Below are 18,870 nucleotides of genomic sequence, written 5' to 3' on the forward strand. Positions count from 1 at the left end.
TCTCAACAGCACAGGCCCACAGAAATCCCTGGCAGAACAGCTCTTTTAAAAAACAGGCAGAAACTGATATCTTGCCTCTTCTTAATTTCTTATCCCTGTATTGAGTCTAGTTTCTGACCCAGAACACACAATATTGTAATGCAGAGTTCTCTAGAACTGCAGGTGCTTACCTTCTGGGCCTACACTTTCAAAATTGGGAGAAGTAGTCAGTCTGGTCTCAAATAAACATGGGACAGTACAGAGAATGTAGAAACAGCTCTGGTGCTGGGGCATTCTGGTGATTTACATGAAGTCTTGATCAGGTATTAATTCTTTAAACAGTTTATTACTTTCTTCCCTGAAGGTATATTTTTGAAGACATTTTTCAGTTCATGCTGTCCTAGGCTAAATAGACCTAATTTTTTCAATTCACTTATCTTTTTTCCCCCTTGTTCTCTGGTCAGTCTCTTCTTCAACTACAATGCTAGAGCTTGCACGCTGTTCTCCAAATCAGGCATCTTTGTTATTGATTAGACCACAAGAAATTTTTGAAAACCTTCTAGACCTATACATGTGAATAAGGTTTGTCTTCTCATAGGAGCATCACTTTGCATCTGTTCAGTCTGTGATCCTGCTTTGCAATACTGAGACTCTACCCAGCTGTTTCAACACCACTCTATGTCTTCTGAACCGTAAACTGTTTGTTAATTGCTTTCCAACCTATTATGTACCTACCTATTTTACCAAATTTGTGATTTCCTTGCGCATACTTAGGAATATCACTAAAACACTACCAAGGTCTCCATGATGCTGTAGCATGAGTACATGTGGGAGAGGAGAACAGATTTCCAAAGCTCACCTTCTTGGGGAAAGGCTGAGCATGTAATTGCTCCTGAAGTTGCTCTAGAGAAGCTTCCCTCAGCTCCTCTTTATGTCTCACTTCTTTTCACAGTCAGAGTCAGAATAACTCAGCAAACTTACAGCTTTCATTGCAGGGCAATCACTCAAGAAGTACTTAGAATCACAGCTGACCTTTTCTGCATGAAGTTTGATGACAGAATAAAGGTAGACCAGTGGTTATATTGACAGTTGTGAGACTTAAGTAGAGTAGCATCAATTTATAAAGAAAGTCACACTGGTGTCCAGATTTTCTTAAGAGTCTGACCTGGACAATCTGTGATTGAAGAGCTGTGACCTGAATAGATACGTGCTTTATACCAGCTCAGTTAAGGCCATTAATAAGGATAAAACTCTAGTTAAAATATTGGATTAAAGGAAAACATGTCCTTTTAAATTTCCCTTAAGCAGAATTGATGCAATTGTTTAATAAGGTATCTGTATAATTTAATAATGCAATGATTTAAAATAACCTACAAGTAATTTATAGCAGAGAATGTGCACACAAGGAAATCAAGCCGGCTGTGCACTACAGCACACCTACTGCTGGCAAATAATCTGGCTTGTTTGGCTGTCTGTACTCTCCACTACCAGAATCAATTGTTTCACTGTTTTAGCACATCACTGGGAGTTAGTTGTTCATAGAGCAGAGAAAAACTGGTTTTGTATCTAGCCTGATTCCCACATCTGCCATTCTCACATCTGTGATGTTTGAAAAGCAAGAACAGGGTGGCAAAGTTTGCTTTGCCACAGTTACCTGACAGCAATATGCTGCAAAGCCTTCTTGGTTCAATTTAATACCATAATCCACTTACATAAAGAACACAAGCTGGAACCTTGGTCTTGGATACTTGAACTGAAATGTAACAGACTCTCTATTAACTGGCACCTTTTATCATAATTATTTGCCACAAGTCACTGATTTGATGTCCTGAAACCTAAGGTGGTGCAGCAGCCATGTGGTAGACTACATTGTTGAATGAAGTCTACTCAGACAAATTAAATGGAGGGATATAATATTTTTAAACTGATTTTTTTTTAATTTTATGGCTAATAATAAAGTCAAAATGTTTTTGTAATATACCACATCTAGCACCTTCTGTTTTACCAAAAACAGAAAATTATGTGGGAATCATAAATCAAACTAATCAGCTATCTCCTTGTTTTTCCACTACACAGAAAAGATGTTTTCTCCTGTTAATCAGAATGCCGTGATGGTTAGAAAACAGTAAAATGTTGTGACTTTCCTGAATAACAGCGAATATCATGTAACCTATATACTGATGGAAGAGTTTTGGAGGACATACCAACTTTTTCATAAAATTATGAACCATAATAAAACCACAGAAACTGTAAAATGCTGCTAGGACATCTCAGTCTAACTCATTAAGAGAATTTTTTTTTAAGCATATATTAAAAGAATCAGTTACATATTGTGTGGCTCAGGTTTTCACACTGTTCCCCTGGAGCAGACATTCAATGCTTGTACAGCTTACCTTGCCAGCAAGTCGATCAACTCAAGTTTTGACATTCCATCAGGAAGTAATCGAGGAATAGCAGCAACACATGTTCTGAACAGATCGATTTTTGGTTTTCTTTCACCACTGAAAAATTAAAACAGAATTTTGACTAAATTTAAGAATGAACTATGTTAAATGATCCACCCCTAAAGTGCCAGAGGCCTACTAAGAACATCAGGATGGACAGCTAAACACTATAATGAAGTAAGAAGAAAACATGACTACATTTTTCTATTGAATAAATGGTTATGATTTTGACATTTTTCATGCATCATATCTGTACACTACTTGGAAAATCAGTTATTAATGATTCATTTGCTTTTCTTTGAGAGGAACTGGCATATATATAAAAATTTGAGGTATAATGTAGGAGGGTTCCTCGGTAAAGATCAGCATTTATATGCCGCAAGCTTCGGATGAGGCAATGAGGAAAGAGTTGGGGTGTTCTCCATCATAGTGCAGCTATATTTCACCAGCTGTATAAAGAAAATAGCAGATGTATAACAAGGGCAAATAACATGACTGAAGATACAGAGATTTGCCCCCAACAGAGGACAAGCCTATGGAAAACCATCACGATACATTTTAATACTGAAAGAGGTGTGTAATTTAGAGGTAGGTATGGTCAGAGAGTTTCTGTTGATCACTGCCAGAGATAACAGCATTTTGGCAACTCTTATCAGCTAGAACATGTTTTAGCAGCCCTAAGGGTGTTCTAATCTGTGGAATGGCACAACTGTTCCCTAACAGCCTGCATAAGTCATTAAGCACAAAGTTCAGAATGAACCAAATATCACGTTGGAAGTCCATGAGTCTTCTAAAGTAGCTCAAGTTTCAGCTGTTGATTATTTTCAAAACAGATGCAGTTGTTTTCAACATTTTTGGTAAGCCTGCAGATTAAATAAGTCCTTCAGATAAAGCCCAAAGAGTGGGTTTTTCTTTATTTGCTCATTTTAATCTCAATCATCTATCATCTGATGATGGAGTGTAGAGGAAATTACCAAAGCATAACAGCATTTCAAACTGTGCAGTCTTTCCCATAATACTATTAATTATTAGCCTGCAATATGCTTTGGATGGATCAAAAAAAGGTCCTATTGAGAGGCCATATTATAAACATGCAGAGAAAGATTGTTCCTTTTTTAATATGCTTCCAATAGAACTAGAAAAGAATGAGGGGCAAAAAAGAGACATTGTAAGCTCTGTAACACCACACTGAAATGGAGTGACAAAACAAAAAATGAACTTAGTTTTCCTGCACCCCGGTCCATTGTCCTGGTCACTATGTTACTCTGTCTCTCCACCCAACAGAGGACATTGCATTTGGGTATCTTACTTTTGTGTTCAGTCACAGAGAAAGCCTGGATGCAATACAGTTTGAAAGGAGATTTTCTGTACTTATTATTTCAGAGAGTAACACTGAGTACAGTTCAGTGAGTACAGAAAAGGCATAAACTGATATTACACTTACTTAATTCAAAGGTTTAAGACAGTTTTGTAGTGAACACCATACTGCCTCTTAGCACCCTACTTATCAGCTTGGATATATATTACATGAATAAAATGTTGACATATTTTTAATTAACTGTCTTAATGGTACAGTTAGGAGAAACTATATTAACGATTAATTACCTCTGTCTCACTATGTCTGTATTCTAACAGATAAAACTTGAAAGGTGTCAGCAACTGACTGCAAAAGGAGTAAAATACAACATCCCACTGAGAATTTGGTTATAAACAAATCCCTTTCAACTATTTTCACTAAAATAAATACTAGTAGCTGGATTAATAACTAGTGCCAAATCCTATATTTTTACAGTTGTAAACATTAAAGTGCCATTGGGAATTTTATGTGCAGGCAAAGTAAGTCTTCCTTGATGCCTTGAAATGGAAAATGAACTTTGCAGAGTTTCCTTATACTCAGACTCTAGCAAGGGCAAAGTTTGTGCATTTCAAATGGAGACTTGTAAAATAATAGTTTGAGAGGAAACTCTTCTGAAGCCAAATGAGTAATTATTTATAAATATAATATCTGTGGGTGTTCCATGGCTTATCAGCTGCTCAGAAGAGTAGCAGGAGAAGATCCAGACCTCAGGCTCAAGTTCCCAACTTACCATCTGAGCTACCAGGCACAGCACGCGAGGGAGGCAAGGGGAGCCTTTGAAGTACTTGCAAGGACAGGTTTGTATTTTGGAAAAATGTGTGCCCTATTCTATCTAAATGTTGGAAAGTAATTATAGCCAGTATTGAAATTCATATCCCAGTGCATGATGCAAAGGTTGCTTCTTACTCAGGACTCTCCATACTGGCAATTATTACTTCAACAATAAATGCTTAAAGGATCAGTACTTAAATATTGTCTAGAAGCAAGCACTGCCAAAGAAAATTCCAGAATCTGCAATGTTATGTCTGCTCACTGCCTAGCCACTTCCCTCAGATTCTTATTTTATTTGTTAATAGAAATTCCACTGTGGTATTCATTTTATACAGTTTACACATAAACTTTACGTAACTATGACAAAAGTAATAACTTAAAAATGTACCTAAATACAGTGTGATATCTACCAATTAAAGCCCATAAGAATTCAAAATAAATATGTAACTCCATAAAAGCATAGAGTTCTGTAAACAAAATGGGAAGTAATTACATAAAAACATGTTGGTTTTTCCACATATCTACAATGCACTTTTTGAAAGAATAATTTTCAATCCTGATAGTAACATGGCGCTTCTGATGTTTTTTGTGATTTCACATGATTTTAGATCAATGATAATTAATCATCCCAGATATTTTTTCCCCTTGAAAGAACAAGTAAAAATATGTTACAATGTGGTTTGCCTTTCAAATGTATATATTAAATTATAGCTCATCTGGATATAAAATACAAGACAAAAGGCAGTAACTTACATGTCTAAATATTCCAATCTTCATGTTTATGACAAAAATTAATACCAAATCTTAAGACATCCTGAAATTTAAAATTCTTTTGAGTCTCTTTGTTCACCGACTCTAAAAATAAACAAATTTTGGCAATGCTGAAAAACCATCCAAAGGATATTTATAGCAAAAATTAAGTACACTTCTTATCTTAGGGTCCAAGGTTTCACTGTGCAGTTATCTCTTGGGAATAAAATGTGAGTTTCAAAACTTGCTTTCCCTACCACAAAAGCCTGAATACCCAAAATGGTTATGAAAACTGGGTGACAGAAATGAACAGGACACGGGGTAGGACTACAGGAAAAATATGGAATATTATTGGATAGTAATATTAGCTATGAATAAGTAAGACAATGCTGATGACACAGCTTACAGTCTCACCTAGAGGCACTGCAACAAATAAGGGCAGAGAAACAACAACATAAAGATTGTATCAGTTATATAAGGTAGTAAGTCTATCACTCACAGTGCTCCTAGCAAGTTGACTTTTTTGGGCATTAAATAAAAAAAAAATCTCAAAAAGACCAGTGTCCCTTTCATTACATCTCAAATGTTTTTACAGGGGTTGTTTCTTTTCTAGAATAATGTCCATGTCTACTGCTCTAACAGGAAAGATATGCAAGGTCTCCTTACAGTTGAGATCTCTACAATGTGTGCTCTGCATGTATCAGATGATGTCTGTGTCTGTAACCTCTACTTGATGTTCATCTCACCAGAACTGTCCCCAGGAAAATTCCCTCACTAATATTTCTGGATGAATATGAAAAATGTTGCTGTTCAACACAGCTTGAAGCACACTGGTTTGATTCTGTTCCAGTGTGATACTGCTTAAATCCAAGCCTTATCGAAAGATTACATGGGTTTTTAATTAAGATTTGATTTTGATTACAGGCAAGAAAAGCAAGGGGAATTTTTGAATATTATTATTAATAGGGATTTACAGAATTCATTGCATTCATTTTGGAGTTCAGTGATGCAAATATACCCTGAGACAATGTTCTGAGCATAGGCTGCCAGGTTTTCTACTTTAGCATTCTACTTCTACCATCTAAACAACCATAGGATTCACACATGATTTTACCTACATAAAGAACATCTTCAGTTCCAAACACTGCGGCATTCAAAGAAGCACAATCGACCTGTCATAAATATTTTTTTCAAAGTATATACTAATTAAGCTAAATGTTCCTGTTTCTTGCTGTTTCTCTAATGAATCATGATAGAAAGAAATAGAGAAAAAGTTCCAAAATTACATCTGCATGTTTCATGGGAATTACTGTTCTTTAGCACTCACGTAATCATGTCTTCAGGTTCTTTGTTCAGCATCTGTATGTTGGTAAGCATCATGCACCGACCCACTTCCTTGTCAAGGTGTCTGAGTATGTTGTCCACAGCTTTCCTTACTTGAGAATAATATAATGACATACCTGCAAAAATATGGGGTTTTGTATAATTGGGGATATTAGTAGATACATATATATTCTGAAAAAGAAAGTTGCTTACTCATGCTGTGGTGCATGAAGTAAGAAAAATGCTTTCCTCATGCGATAGGATATTCCTGATATCCTGATCCAAACCCAGAATATGTTGCCTGCTCCAAAAAGGAACACTTATGTATAATACATAGAAACTGGAATACTGGATCATAAAATGACATTGAAATGGCTAATACAAGAATTTAATAGTGCAAACATTTGTCATCAAATACTATCTTCAAATACTTTAAATACTTCAACAGCAGTGGGTCTTACACTGCTTATTTTCTTGATATTACTACAATGATCTAGCACAGTACAACACAGGTCTTTGCCACTGGTGTAGACTTCATTCCACTCACATAACTTTAAGGAGTTAATGAAGGGTGAAGGGAGCAACCAATTTTTTTTTTTTTTTTTTTTTCCAAAAAAGCCACTGGTGTAGAATTCATTTCACTCATATAACTTTAAGGACTTAATGAAGTGTAAAGTGGAACAACCAATTTTTTTTTTTTTTTTTTTGCCAACAAAACCAGGCACCTTCAGGGTATCATAGAGAGGCTCTTCTACAGCACAGGATTCTTGCTCTACATTGAAGCCCAAAACAGTAGTGCTCTTAACTTAGGCACTTCAGTACAACATTATTTTACACTTAAAAGTTTTGCCATTTTAAAAGTTTAAGATATTGCAATTAAAAAGAGGCTATAAATGGCATCTTTGATGGTTTTCAAAGCTGGTACATCTTTGAGCACAGGGACTGTTTCTAATAGGATGAATATCCATGAATAAACACAATTACCAGCACTGAAAGCTTAAAGACTACCTGTGTCTTTAACCCCTCTCAGAATACAGGGTTGTTACCTCTTGTGGAGCACGGCTGAGGACTTTTCAGAATAACCTATGAAAAGCAGCATTTGTCAAACTGAACCACACATTTCATTTGAACACACAATAAATTAAATTTTTACAATACAAAAATAAATCAAATACTCAACAATAATAAACTATTATGCTCAAGTGCTGAAAACATGCTCACAGCCATTCTCACACAAGTTTCTGTATTGTCCATTCTCTTACTGACCTATCATTTTAGCTTCCTCCTCTGTAAGAGTTTTGCTCAAATATGTTTTCTTCACTCTGAGAGTGTTTCCCGAGGGAAGGACAGCTCCAGTCACTGGCATTGGTGGTTCACCATCTTTTTGCTGCAGGCTATCAGCAATTACCAAGAAAGCTCTCAGGCCAATATTCATTCTCTGTGAAGTTTAAAAGATGGATGAGTTCCATAATCAAATAATCATATTTGGCTCATTCTTCATTTGCTTTGAAATTTTGAGAATGCACTTGCTGGCATTTTTTTTCTGTATCTTCACTGCATTAAGTAGCCTGATATATTTCACAATAACTGCCCATGAAATAAAAAGTGAATTCTTATCTCCACTGCGAGCAGTGATCTCCCCTCTCAGAATTTTAAGTATTTGCATTAGCACATTATCTTTTTATCTTCAGGATAAAACACCTGGATATGATCTGTAGTGTAGCAATGCATCTTAAATGGACCTTCAGTTAAACATAAATGACCTACATCTGTTATGAAAAAAAAGATCAATAACTGTCTTGAAAGGCCCCAGGGTTAATCATACTGAGAGAAAAGTCTGGAATCATGCTCAATGCCAAAACTACAATGTGAAAATATCAGGAAGCTGAATCTAAGTGATTTGAATGCCTTCTGGGAATGCACCAGAGGAAAACTTGCAAGCTTTGCATTGCAGTGATTGAAAGACTAGAATGTTTTCAATTTCTCTGGAATGTGTTCCAAAAACTAATAGGCTGTCCTACTGACAGTCTCCCAGAGATGCATTTACACAGACTATGGGGAATTTTTTTTTCAGAATGCTGAAGTCCACGTACATAAAAAAGTGGCAATATAATGTATTAATTTTCAGAATTGCAATGTTGTTGAGAAACAATAAAATTTCAGATGTTGATTTAACAAGAAGCTAAGGGCTATGTCCACCCCCTCTCAGCTGGGCTATCACAAAATGTCCTTTGTAGGACCTTTCTCAGTCAATGCTGCAGGTGGCTGACCCAGAGCATGGTGAGGACTGCCCGCTCAAAAATTCTGTTTCATTCTTTTTTACTCTGCTACAGAAAGATGAAAGCTGTGTTCAAAGTAAAGCTTGCCTTTCATTTTTCCTGCTTTTGACAGTAGAAAGTTGAATCTACTTTTCCACATTTTTCTAGCAAATATAATTTGTGCAAGGCAATCACTCTATTTTAAGATCTTAGTGAATAGCTACAACAGTTTAGTTCTGCAAGATTAAAATAGACTTGTTTTATGAGAGGATCACAAATTATTTTGTATTTTTTCTTAATTCTCAAAGGAAAATATTTTCAAAATTTTAATGAATTATATATTCTTAAGAGAATTTTTTATTTTCTTAGTAATTATTTATATTTTGATTTTTAAAAAAGTTTTTCAAATTTCTGATTGTTTTCTCTAGGAAAATATAGACTTGTTTAATGAGAGGATCACAAATTTTGTATTTTTTCTTAATTCTCAAAGGAAAATATTTTCAAAATTTTAATGAATTATATATTCTTAAGAGAATTTTTTATTTTCTTAGTAATTATTTATATTTTGATTTTTAAAAAAGTTTTTCAAATTTCTGATTGTTTTCTCTAGGAAAAGCACTAGGAAGCTGACTCATGACACCAACACCAGTGGAGTTTTGCTGCTCAGAGTGGCAGAATTTTATTAGTGTTTTCTTTTTCAAGCTTTCTTGCATTATGTAGTCAATAAAACTATTTTGAAAAACACTGACATTATTACAGAAAAATTAGTGTTTTATTAAAATAGTTTAAGGCATTGCATGTAACAACAGCAGACATACAGCTGATAAGGACATACTGCAACCAGTAGTTTTATTTATATTTTTCTTTTTGTTTATACATTTGCACCAGTTCACATTTGATATTCTGCACTGAGAAAACATCAGAACGCCATAAACAATGTGACATTTTACAATTAGAAATTCACAGATGCATTTTACCAATAAATCAGATTCAAGATTTTGCCTGAAAACAAAACAAAGGTGAAAGCATGCTTATAATGTAACCAGGAAGTAAATATAGCACAGTGCAATGCATACTAACCAAAAAAAAGAAAAAAAAAAAAGTAAAAAAGCACAGATGTACATCATACCTCAGGGTTGAGACTGAAAGCTTTTGCTGGTTTTCCAACACAAAGGAAGTCAAAGATAATTTCTTTCATTGCGAAATCTAAACGTTCCTAAAATAGCAAAAATACTGCAAATCAGTAAGCTGCACACTTCTGTTAGTTATTTTCATTAAGGTTATAGAATGCTGAAGACCATTTTAATCAGGGTTTATTTAAATATATGGTAAAATAGATTTTCAGAAGTACATAGAACATATTATCAGATCTAAGCTTTTATCAATGCTTTATATTCACAAAATCCAAAATGTATAGCATTTAAATAGAAAATTATCCATTTTGGAAATAAAGCTTTTAATTATTTCATTTAAATGGCAGTAATTATGGCACTAACACAGTATTTTACATAAAAAGAGCTTGTTCACAGATGGCACAGTTAAGGGAAGATTTTAAGCATCTGTTTTCTTCATTCCTATTCAGAGACTTTAAGTACATGCTTAAGTGCTTTGCTCAATGGGAAAATTTTCTGAATTTAAGTCATAAAAGAGATGAAACTCCCAGCACTGTAGGTTAGTCTATTTTAGCAGTTCCCATTTGAACAGATGAAAACTACATGTGTCAACTCCATGCTGAACTTGGTTGACATCTGACTTCCTGCTTCGACAGCAGCACAACTTATTGTCCCATACACCAGGGATGATGCAGTACCAGAACGAAACATGGACTATTATTCTGAAGTTTACTGACTGAGTGTGTCAACAAATGCATTTTTTACTTACTGGAAATTTTAAAAACTGACAAAAATTATTTGTGAGTTAAGTGAATACATTTTAATCTATTTTCAATGAAATAAGGTTAATCAAAACCTGTCATTCAAAAGAAGTTTGCCCCAGCTCAGTCTATAATTTTATCATTCCCTGCTTAAAAGATAACGTCAACATGGTGGCAAAAAATTCAATCATTAGAAGTTTACTTATCTGCTAATTTGTTATTGGGAAAGGAAGTTGTTCATTATATGGAAAGATATATGCATGGCTCTCCCATACCTGTGCAATAAACTGTATTATCTTCACAAATATGTTTAGAGGCATATCTCTTGGCACAACACCACGGGACCCTTTTGGGAAAAGGGTTGTGACAATAGTAATAAGTCGACTGCAAAAGAAAAATAAACATGAGACATTTTTGGACTTCCCAGACCTTCATTGAGCATGACACTCCATCTAGAAAGACCAGAAAAAACTTCCTTTGAAATGAAAATGTAATGGGGTGTCTTGTTCTGTTTCTTTGGTACAAATTCAGTGTAATTATTTTATTTCATTACTACATGAAAAGTAAATTAACGAGTCAATGGCCACTACAAAAGTATTTTTAACTTACACTGAACAAGGAGTAACTTCTAATTTTTCCACAATTTATACAGCAATTTTCATAGGTGACAGAATAACTGACAGTGCCACAAGAGGGAATATTTTGTTCTGTACAGCTGAGTTTCTTATTTCACAACAGAAATAGGTACAATTTGAAGGAATTCAGGAGAACCATAAAACATCTTCACTGGCAACATCCACTCTACAATGGATTTTCACTACAAATAAAGCACTTTACCTTTGGGTAGCTGTGTTGCTTTCACATTTAATTCTGATCATGTAAACCCACAGTAGTCTGTACAGAGATTCCAGTGCAACTCGAGCCATTTTTGGGTCCTTATTCTAGAGAAACATATTACATAAGAAAAACTTCAGGGACTAATTAGCACGGAAGTTCTACACTTAATGGATACCAAGGTTCAGCATCTTGATAATGAAACTACAAAAAAAAAGAGCCTCACAACTGCTCAGAGCTCCATTCCTGTAGCTGTAGGATGCTCATGCATCCAACCTGCTTCTGTTATTACTTAAGTTGTTGAAAAACCCAAGTATCAAGTCAGTTAAATTATATAAATGTTACAATTTAAAATCTCTGTTTGAAAACCCCCACAATTTGACTATGAAAAGAAAAAGTCCTATTCAGTAGATTACGTAAACTCAAAAGTTGTTGCTTTATGGTGGAGGCTTGGTACAAAGAACAGATAAGAGAATGTACCACACATACTCAAAAGTGAAAGGACAAAAATCTATGGATGCTTAGTCAGGCCTAATTAACATGGCATCTGTGATCAGCTGGACTGAATTGGTTTATCTGTCTGGATTGCTGTTTATTTTTAGAAACTAGTACAGGATTGTCTTTGGATCTCTTCAGTCATATGCAGTTTTCTGTTTCTGTGGCACTTACAGGGGTTGTCTGAGTAAAAAACAAGTAAGTGCAGTCCAATCAGATGGTCTCCCACACTCTGAGTCATCTCTGGGTTAAACTTTGCAGGAGTCCAGTACACTTTGACCTGAGATAAAGTTTGCCTGGCCCACAGGGCAAATCTCCATGGCAAAAATCTGAGATATTTTCAGCAGACAAATGTTGAGACACAGATCAAAGACTGCGGTTTGATCAAAGAAACTGCAACTGATGCCATCAGAAATTCCTGAATGTGTATGGCTCTGGGTCCTGCAAAATGATGGGAAGACAATTTGCCAGTGATATGGGAGATGACTTCAACTTTCAACATGGCATCTGTGACAAGCTTAGGAACAGAAACACTGGTTTTGGGGCCCGATTTCCATTTAACTCCTTGACAACACATTTTATGCAACAAAGTTTTATATAGACAGAAAACTGAATAAATTTTTTTTGTTTATTATAGCAGCATACAATGGTTGTCACACATGCTTAGAATAAATAATAAAAGGAATGTCAAACTTTACTTGGCATATTAATCTCTGCAGGATTTAAAAATAATAAAATTAGTTACAACCTATTTGTTTATTAACCTGTTTACTTCCAATCTGTTTTTCAGGTATAATCATGTCAGTCCCTGTACAATTCAGACCCAAGAATTTTATTTCTTCAACAGGCGATGAAGTACATTTTTCAAAATTTATTCTTACGTTTTTCATCAGGTATAATCATGTCTGTACAATTCAGACCCAAGAAATTTTATTTCTTCAACAGGCGATGAAGTACATTTTTCAAAATTTATTCTTATTCCAAAGCTTTCAAGAAAACAGCAGGCTGTGGCTAACTGAATTAAAGTAACAAGAAGCTGTGTAGCAGAGGAGGAAGCTATCTGTTAGCAAATGTCAAACAGCCCAGTGATGATGTACTTAGCTGTGAGGGCCATTGAGAAAGAGGGAGGAGAAAAGGGCTGAGACCAGTATCATAGGAGTTTTCAAAAACTAGTAGACCAGTTTTTTGTCAGATTAGTAAACTGCATGGCAGAAACAGGATGAAGAGGAAGATGATAAAAAACCCAACATACATCCAGGGACCTTAAGGGCATATGCATGAGCAAGATCTGTTCAAGCTCATGGTGTTGATGTGTACAACTCTCCCTCTTACAGATGGAATTCCAGCTTTTCCTCCAGCTGTGTGAGTTTGGCTTGGGTTTTGAGGTGCCAGACTGTCTGGTGAAAAGATTGTTTCAATGGTTGGGGCATCTCTGTACTGGGAAGGAGTGGCCAACCACTTTCTTACTTTAGCCACATATTCAGCTACTTTACTTTCTCCCCAAAGTAAAGATTGAATTAGTGTCACCACATTAATCTGAGTGCCCTATAAATTGAAGAATATATCAATGAATTACAGATTGCAAGATAAATTCCAATTTTATTTTCAATCAGTAAGATAGGACCAACTTTTCTTATATTTTCTCTGATGGTTTCAAATTATTTGTCAGGATCTCCTTAATTTTCAGAAAAAAAAATATATTCCCATCTGTCTTTGCTTTTTCTGAAGCTTGTACAGTTGCATAAAACCCCATAAAATTAGTTTCAATAACAATAACGTTATTTTCTGAATTTCTTTGCAGGTAAGATTCTAATGCATCTTCACTGAAAGAGAAGGTATCCAAGTACTGGCAGAAAGAAATCTTCAGACAGACTGAACACTCTGAAGAGCTATTCTAACATTAGGATGCATATGAAAAGAGTCAATACAAATTGTTTCATTAAGACAGAGCGGAAGCACAACCAGAAAGCAACAGCAAAAAAGGATGTAATACATACCTTTTTGATAAGCATGAGAACTCAAGTTTTGGAGAACAGCTATTTGCCTCTGAACTGAGAAAGTGGCTGAAATGTGAAGTTTGTGTGAAGTTTGAAGTGTGCAGCTAGCAGAAGCCTCCTAACCACTGGTCCATCAAGACACAGTTGAGAGGCCCTTCATTTGCTCTAACACTTCACTGTGCTTCTTATATTGCCCTTTTCAGGTGGGCACAGGACCATCCTTACACAGGGATGCAGTTTTAGCAGGACATGGGACATGAGTTGTTGCAAAAGTAAAAGGCACGTGGAGGAGCAGCAATAACTAGCACATGTGCACTGAACACTACGTGCAGCCTGGGAACCACAGCAGATTGCAGTGGAAAACTAACCTTAAACCTCAAAGATCTAACTTATGGCAAGGGAATAAGAAGGGCTACATGGAGGAAAACACTTGAAACAGTTCAGGGTTTTTGTAACGCAAACACTTAACACAAGTGAAACAAGCAATGGAATCAGCGTCCTGCAAGTCCTTCCATTCTGGAAAAACAATAACAAGTTCTTTGTTTCCAATGCTTATGTGAAAAAAGCAAGTTACTACTTGCTCAGCTTTGGTATGTCACTCAGCCTATTAACTTCCATCAGCAATTTCTTCTGTTTCACAGGTGCTTGACTCAGTCTTGGTTTGAGTTAGATGAAGAGCAGAAATTCAAACTAGGCCCAAGAATACTTTTTTGCTATTAAAAAACCTGGACAGCTAAAGAACTTGTACTGTCAGGAATAAAGTTACGTATGGAGTCAGATAATAGCAATAACTCAGCACATTTACCTAAAAAGGTTATGCAACAGATCAACAGTGTATACTGAACTCTGATACAATATTAAAACCAAGAGATACTAACCTTGAGATTGGAAAGGCAGTTGTTGAGGAAAATATGCCATCTGTTTAAAAAGAACTGCTTCTGACTGACACAAAGCAGGCATGTTACCAGGGGGTACAAAGCCTAAACAGGAAATGGATGTCAATATAGTGTTATTTGCGTGTCTACACAACACAAAACTGCCTTAATAGAGCTACTGCAAACTTGAAGCTCTAACCCCTCCGTTTTGTGCAATCCAAGTTGGCCAACATAAACTCATTAGTAAGCAATGTCTACACAACACAAAACTGACTTAATAGAGCTACTTGAAACTTGAAGTAAACTTGAAGTTCTAACCCCTCCGTTTTGTGCAATCGAAGTTGGCCAACATAAACTCATTAGTAAGCAGTGCTATTCAAAAGGAGCCTTCTCTAAAGCTGTTACAGATACCTTTCAAGGATGAACTAAAACCAACCACATGTGTACTCATAGCAGTTTAAGATAGGGCACAATTTTACAGGCTCTCAGGGCTAAGTTCCGCCAGTTTACGGAGAAATAAAAACATGGAAATAACTAAACTTTATTATTATAACAACAGGACCCACAGAGATTGTTGGAACTTGTGAATCAGAGGACTATTACTCCTCAAAATCTGCAGTCACAATATTTACAGCGAGACACCTCAAAGAATTGTGTTAAAATAAAGGGAATGCCTGAATCTGCTGGGTACAGCTTGTGAAGCGAAAAAAAAAAAAAGGAAGTAAAGCAGAATATAGAAGCTGCAATATCGGAAACTAGTCTTTTTGTCAACACTTTAACACTTGTAAACAATACACTAAAAAATGAGCTAAAATGCACCTAATGATTTGGAAACTGACTCTGCTATTTCAAGAAGACTAAGGTTTCAGCTGTAATGTTAATAAATCCAGTCAGGACATAAAAGGTGTTAGTAAAAAATAAGGTAACATTCACTTTAAGATGAATTATTTTAAAAATTACCTCTAAATTCTAACTTCAGTTACAGCTCAAAGTATAAACACATTCTAAATCTCAGTTACTGTTCCAGTAACATGTAACATAAACTGTCCCTATCTAGGTTAATTTCTTGAACAAATGGCACATGCACATTAATTTTAGTTTTTATAATCGTAATCTCCAAAATACATACGGGACAGGATAACTGAAGTCTTCTTACAGAAGACTTTCTTACTATACAGTTGAGTGCTTGATTGGATCACAGAGTTTTGTAACATTCCAAGAGTGTTACAACCCATCCTAAGGAAGATCCCTAGGAGGGAAGATGAACCATCTCCTGGAATTTCCTAATTCACTACCAAGTGAACTTTAATGACTAGCTCATACGAAGTACTTTTAGATAGAAAATGAAGCGAGATGACTTCCCCCATCCTGTGTGTACAGTGAGTGCATGGATTCATCAAACACTGCTCTTGGTCCAGTTCAGACTTTAAGGAGTGTGCTTTCTTCCTGGAAGTCTGGAAATATGCACTGCAGCTATTTCTGTCAACTGTTTGCCTTTCCCCTCCTCCTCCTCCTCCGCGCAATGTTTGTATTTCTAATCACACCCTCACGAGAATCTATTCTATTTTGTCACTTTTAACTATGTAGCCTCCAGTGTGGTATGTGTAGACAAGCAATCAAATGCAAAGGCCCAGCTGTGCAATCCTTTCTCAAGAATGTAGTATTGACTTTGGCAAGTATGGCCACAGTTTGGGAAGTGCTATTTAATGTAAAAACTGTACAGAAAAGCTCTACCCTGCTGCAGTTCCAACAAGGTTTTATTAACTCAATAGAGTGGAACAGAGCCACACAAATGCAAGCAAAGAGAAATCAGAAATCCATCTCAAGCCTCCCACTGATTTAAATTGGATCAGGACTGCACCCCAGGGGATGCTCTGCCTGTCTCCTGGGAATGTTGTAACAGGCAGAGAGCTCCAGCACACTCCTGCAGTCCTCCCAGCAGTTTCGCTAGCGCCAGTGACCAGAATTTGCTGAAAGAACTGGAAATGGAGAAGTCTTTTTGACTTTTCCCTAGAATGAGGGAGGACAAATGACAAACTTTCTTTACTTAAAAGGTCCAAGACTTCAAAATGGATTAGCTAATGCCACACTGCTGACAGGCGCTGACCCAGTTGGAGAGACAGAGTGCTTAAGGCAGCCAGCATCAAACTGACTCAGATCCTCTTTTAATTCAGATCAACTCATGATTCCAAAAATACACTGCAGTGCCACTGTTCATCTCACATGAAAAAAAATGAAATAGGGAGCTACACACTAGACAAGTTATGGATTTAAAAGGGCATGTGTTATAAATTTTTTCCTTCCTACAATGTATTATTTAAGCCCCATGAAAGAGCTGTTCCCACATGCCTCATTTGTTCTCGCTTGACAAGAAGTGAACTCTATTCTTTCTCCTCTTCTCCTAATGTTTACATGTAACAACTATGAGAAAACCTAACCATTTAATAATCACAGAACCAGAAGCTGACAACATATTTGATTCAGACAAATTTAGATTATTTTATCAGTAAAATAAGTACAGTTATTTTCTGGAAACACAATCATCTTCCCTGCAAATAGAAATGTATTGGTTATAGTCAAATGCAAATAAAACATTTTGCAATTTCCCAAGAGTCTTGCTCAGAAATATTTGTGACAATAAATTTTAATCTCTGCTTCTTAGAGTTACTAACCAATGAGTGTTTCTTTCGTGATGAAAGTTCAAGCGTTGTATCATACAGGCTTTCAACAAAGTTCCTCAGACAGGGGACATTCACTTCATTTTTAACAGCCTGAAATAAAATTTCATGTCAGTAAAAAAACTATTTCACAAGCTGTTTTATCTAATTAAAAAAAATTATGCAAACAACATTAAAAATAAACTTACAGCAGCTACAGGGACTAGAATTTCAACAAACAGTCCTGCCAGTGCATGCTTGATATCTTTGTCTTTAACTTCAAGGAAATAATGTGCACATTCCTAAATGAAAAAAAAAAATACAAGAAACATAAATTGTATATCAGCTGGAATAAAGACCTCTGAATGTTTGCTGAATGTAAATCACATGTCAGTGACTATTTTTATCCTGCAAATCCCACTGAAAACATTTGCCTCTTAACTTCTAAATCTGCATTTTGCAGCAAGCAGAAAGCAGGACATAAGTCAAGATCAAGGAGCTGTTACTCTAATCCAGAAAGTCTCCACTGACTCCAGCTGTGCCTGGTGGTGTTTTGGACTAGAAATTGAGTTGGACTCAGGGGCTGACCTCACGACCTGTGTCTATCTTCAGGAGCAAAACTAATAGTCAACATGGACTGCTTCACACAATGCTTTGAGAGGCCAGAAAAGAATGTAATTCTCTGGTTAAGACACACAGGGCAATGAACAATGTTATTGTAAATATTTTTGGATGAATTTAATTGCTAGGATTTGTTGCATATTGAGGGTCAATATTGAACTGTGCTATGTGAGGACAATTTCCAGCCTGCATCTGGGGATTAAGAAAAAAATAAAAACAGACTTTGTCCTAAACATGCAGTGAACTACTCTCCAGACAGCTGTGTTGCTCAGGAAGTGAGGGAGGGGAGATAAGCATCCACCCACTTGTGTGTACAACTTCTCTGAGGATGACAAATCCTATTGCCCCAGTTACTTCTTCTCTGGGTTCAAGGCCCAAACAGCCCCTCACTGTATGAGTAAGGTCCCCACTGACCATTTTTCCTTCACAGTCATGCAGAGCAGTTGAAACCTCCTAACATACATATTTTTTCCTGTGTGCTAACAGGATTATACAACACATGTCTACAGTCAGTCTAGCCAGCCTTCCTGAGGTGCTTCTGCACTCTCTGGGGGAAGACAGGCTCTTCTGAAGCTCACTCCTGAAATTAGCTGACCCTCTGAAAGTGTGTCTCTCTACTACAGCAGCACTGTGTGA

At 36.1% G+C, this 18,870-nt stretch overlaps 1 protein-coding gene across 14 annotated transcripts in view; it reads right to left on the reverse strand.

The window, feature by feature from the left end:
* The window catches only part of FRY (FRY microtubule binding protein), a 227,915-nt gene that overhangs the window by 82,743 nt on the left and 126,302 nt on the right, over nucleotides 1–18,870 (reverse strand). For all 14 annotated transcript variants that reach the window (XM_039718372.1, XM_039718370.1, XM_039718373.1 and 11 more), the window contains 9 exons: nucleotides 17,823–17,915; nucleotides 17,629–17,727; nucleotides 14,960–15,061; nucleotides 11,593–11,696; nucleotides 11,031–11,139; nucleotides 10,012–10,098; nucleotides 7,891–8,062; nucleotides 6,629–6,761; nucleotides 2,373–2,480 (listed from right to left, as the gene is read on the reverse strand). In XM_039718372.1, the coding sequence (XP_039574306.1) occupies nucleotides 2,373–2,480; nucleotides 6,629–6,761; nucleotides 7,891–8,062; nucleotides 10,012–10,098; nucleotides 11,031–11,139; nucleotides 11,593–11,696; nucleotides 14,960–15,061; nucleotides 17,629–17,727; nucleotides 17,823–17,915 (1,007 nt within the window). The remainder of the gene's footprint in view (nucleotides 1–2,372; nucleotides 2,481–6,628; nucleotides 6,762–7,890; nucleotides 8,063–10,011; nucleotides 10,099–11,030; nucleotides 11,140–11,592; nucleotides 11,697–14,959; nucleotides 15,062–17,628; nucleotides 17,728–17,822; nucleotides 17,916–18,870) is intronic.

The sequence above is a fragment of the Passer montanus genome, unplaced genomic scaffold, assembly GCF_014805655.1.
Source record: "Passer montanus isolate IOZ18808 unplaced genomic scaffold, ASM1480565v1 scaffold4, whole genome shotgun sequence".
Classification (NCBI taxonomy): Eukaryota; Metazoa; Chordata; class Aves; order Passeriformes; family Passeridae; genus Passer; species Passer montanus.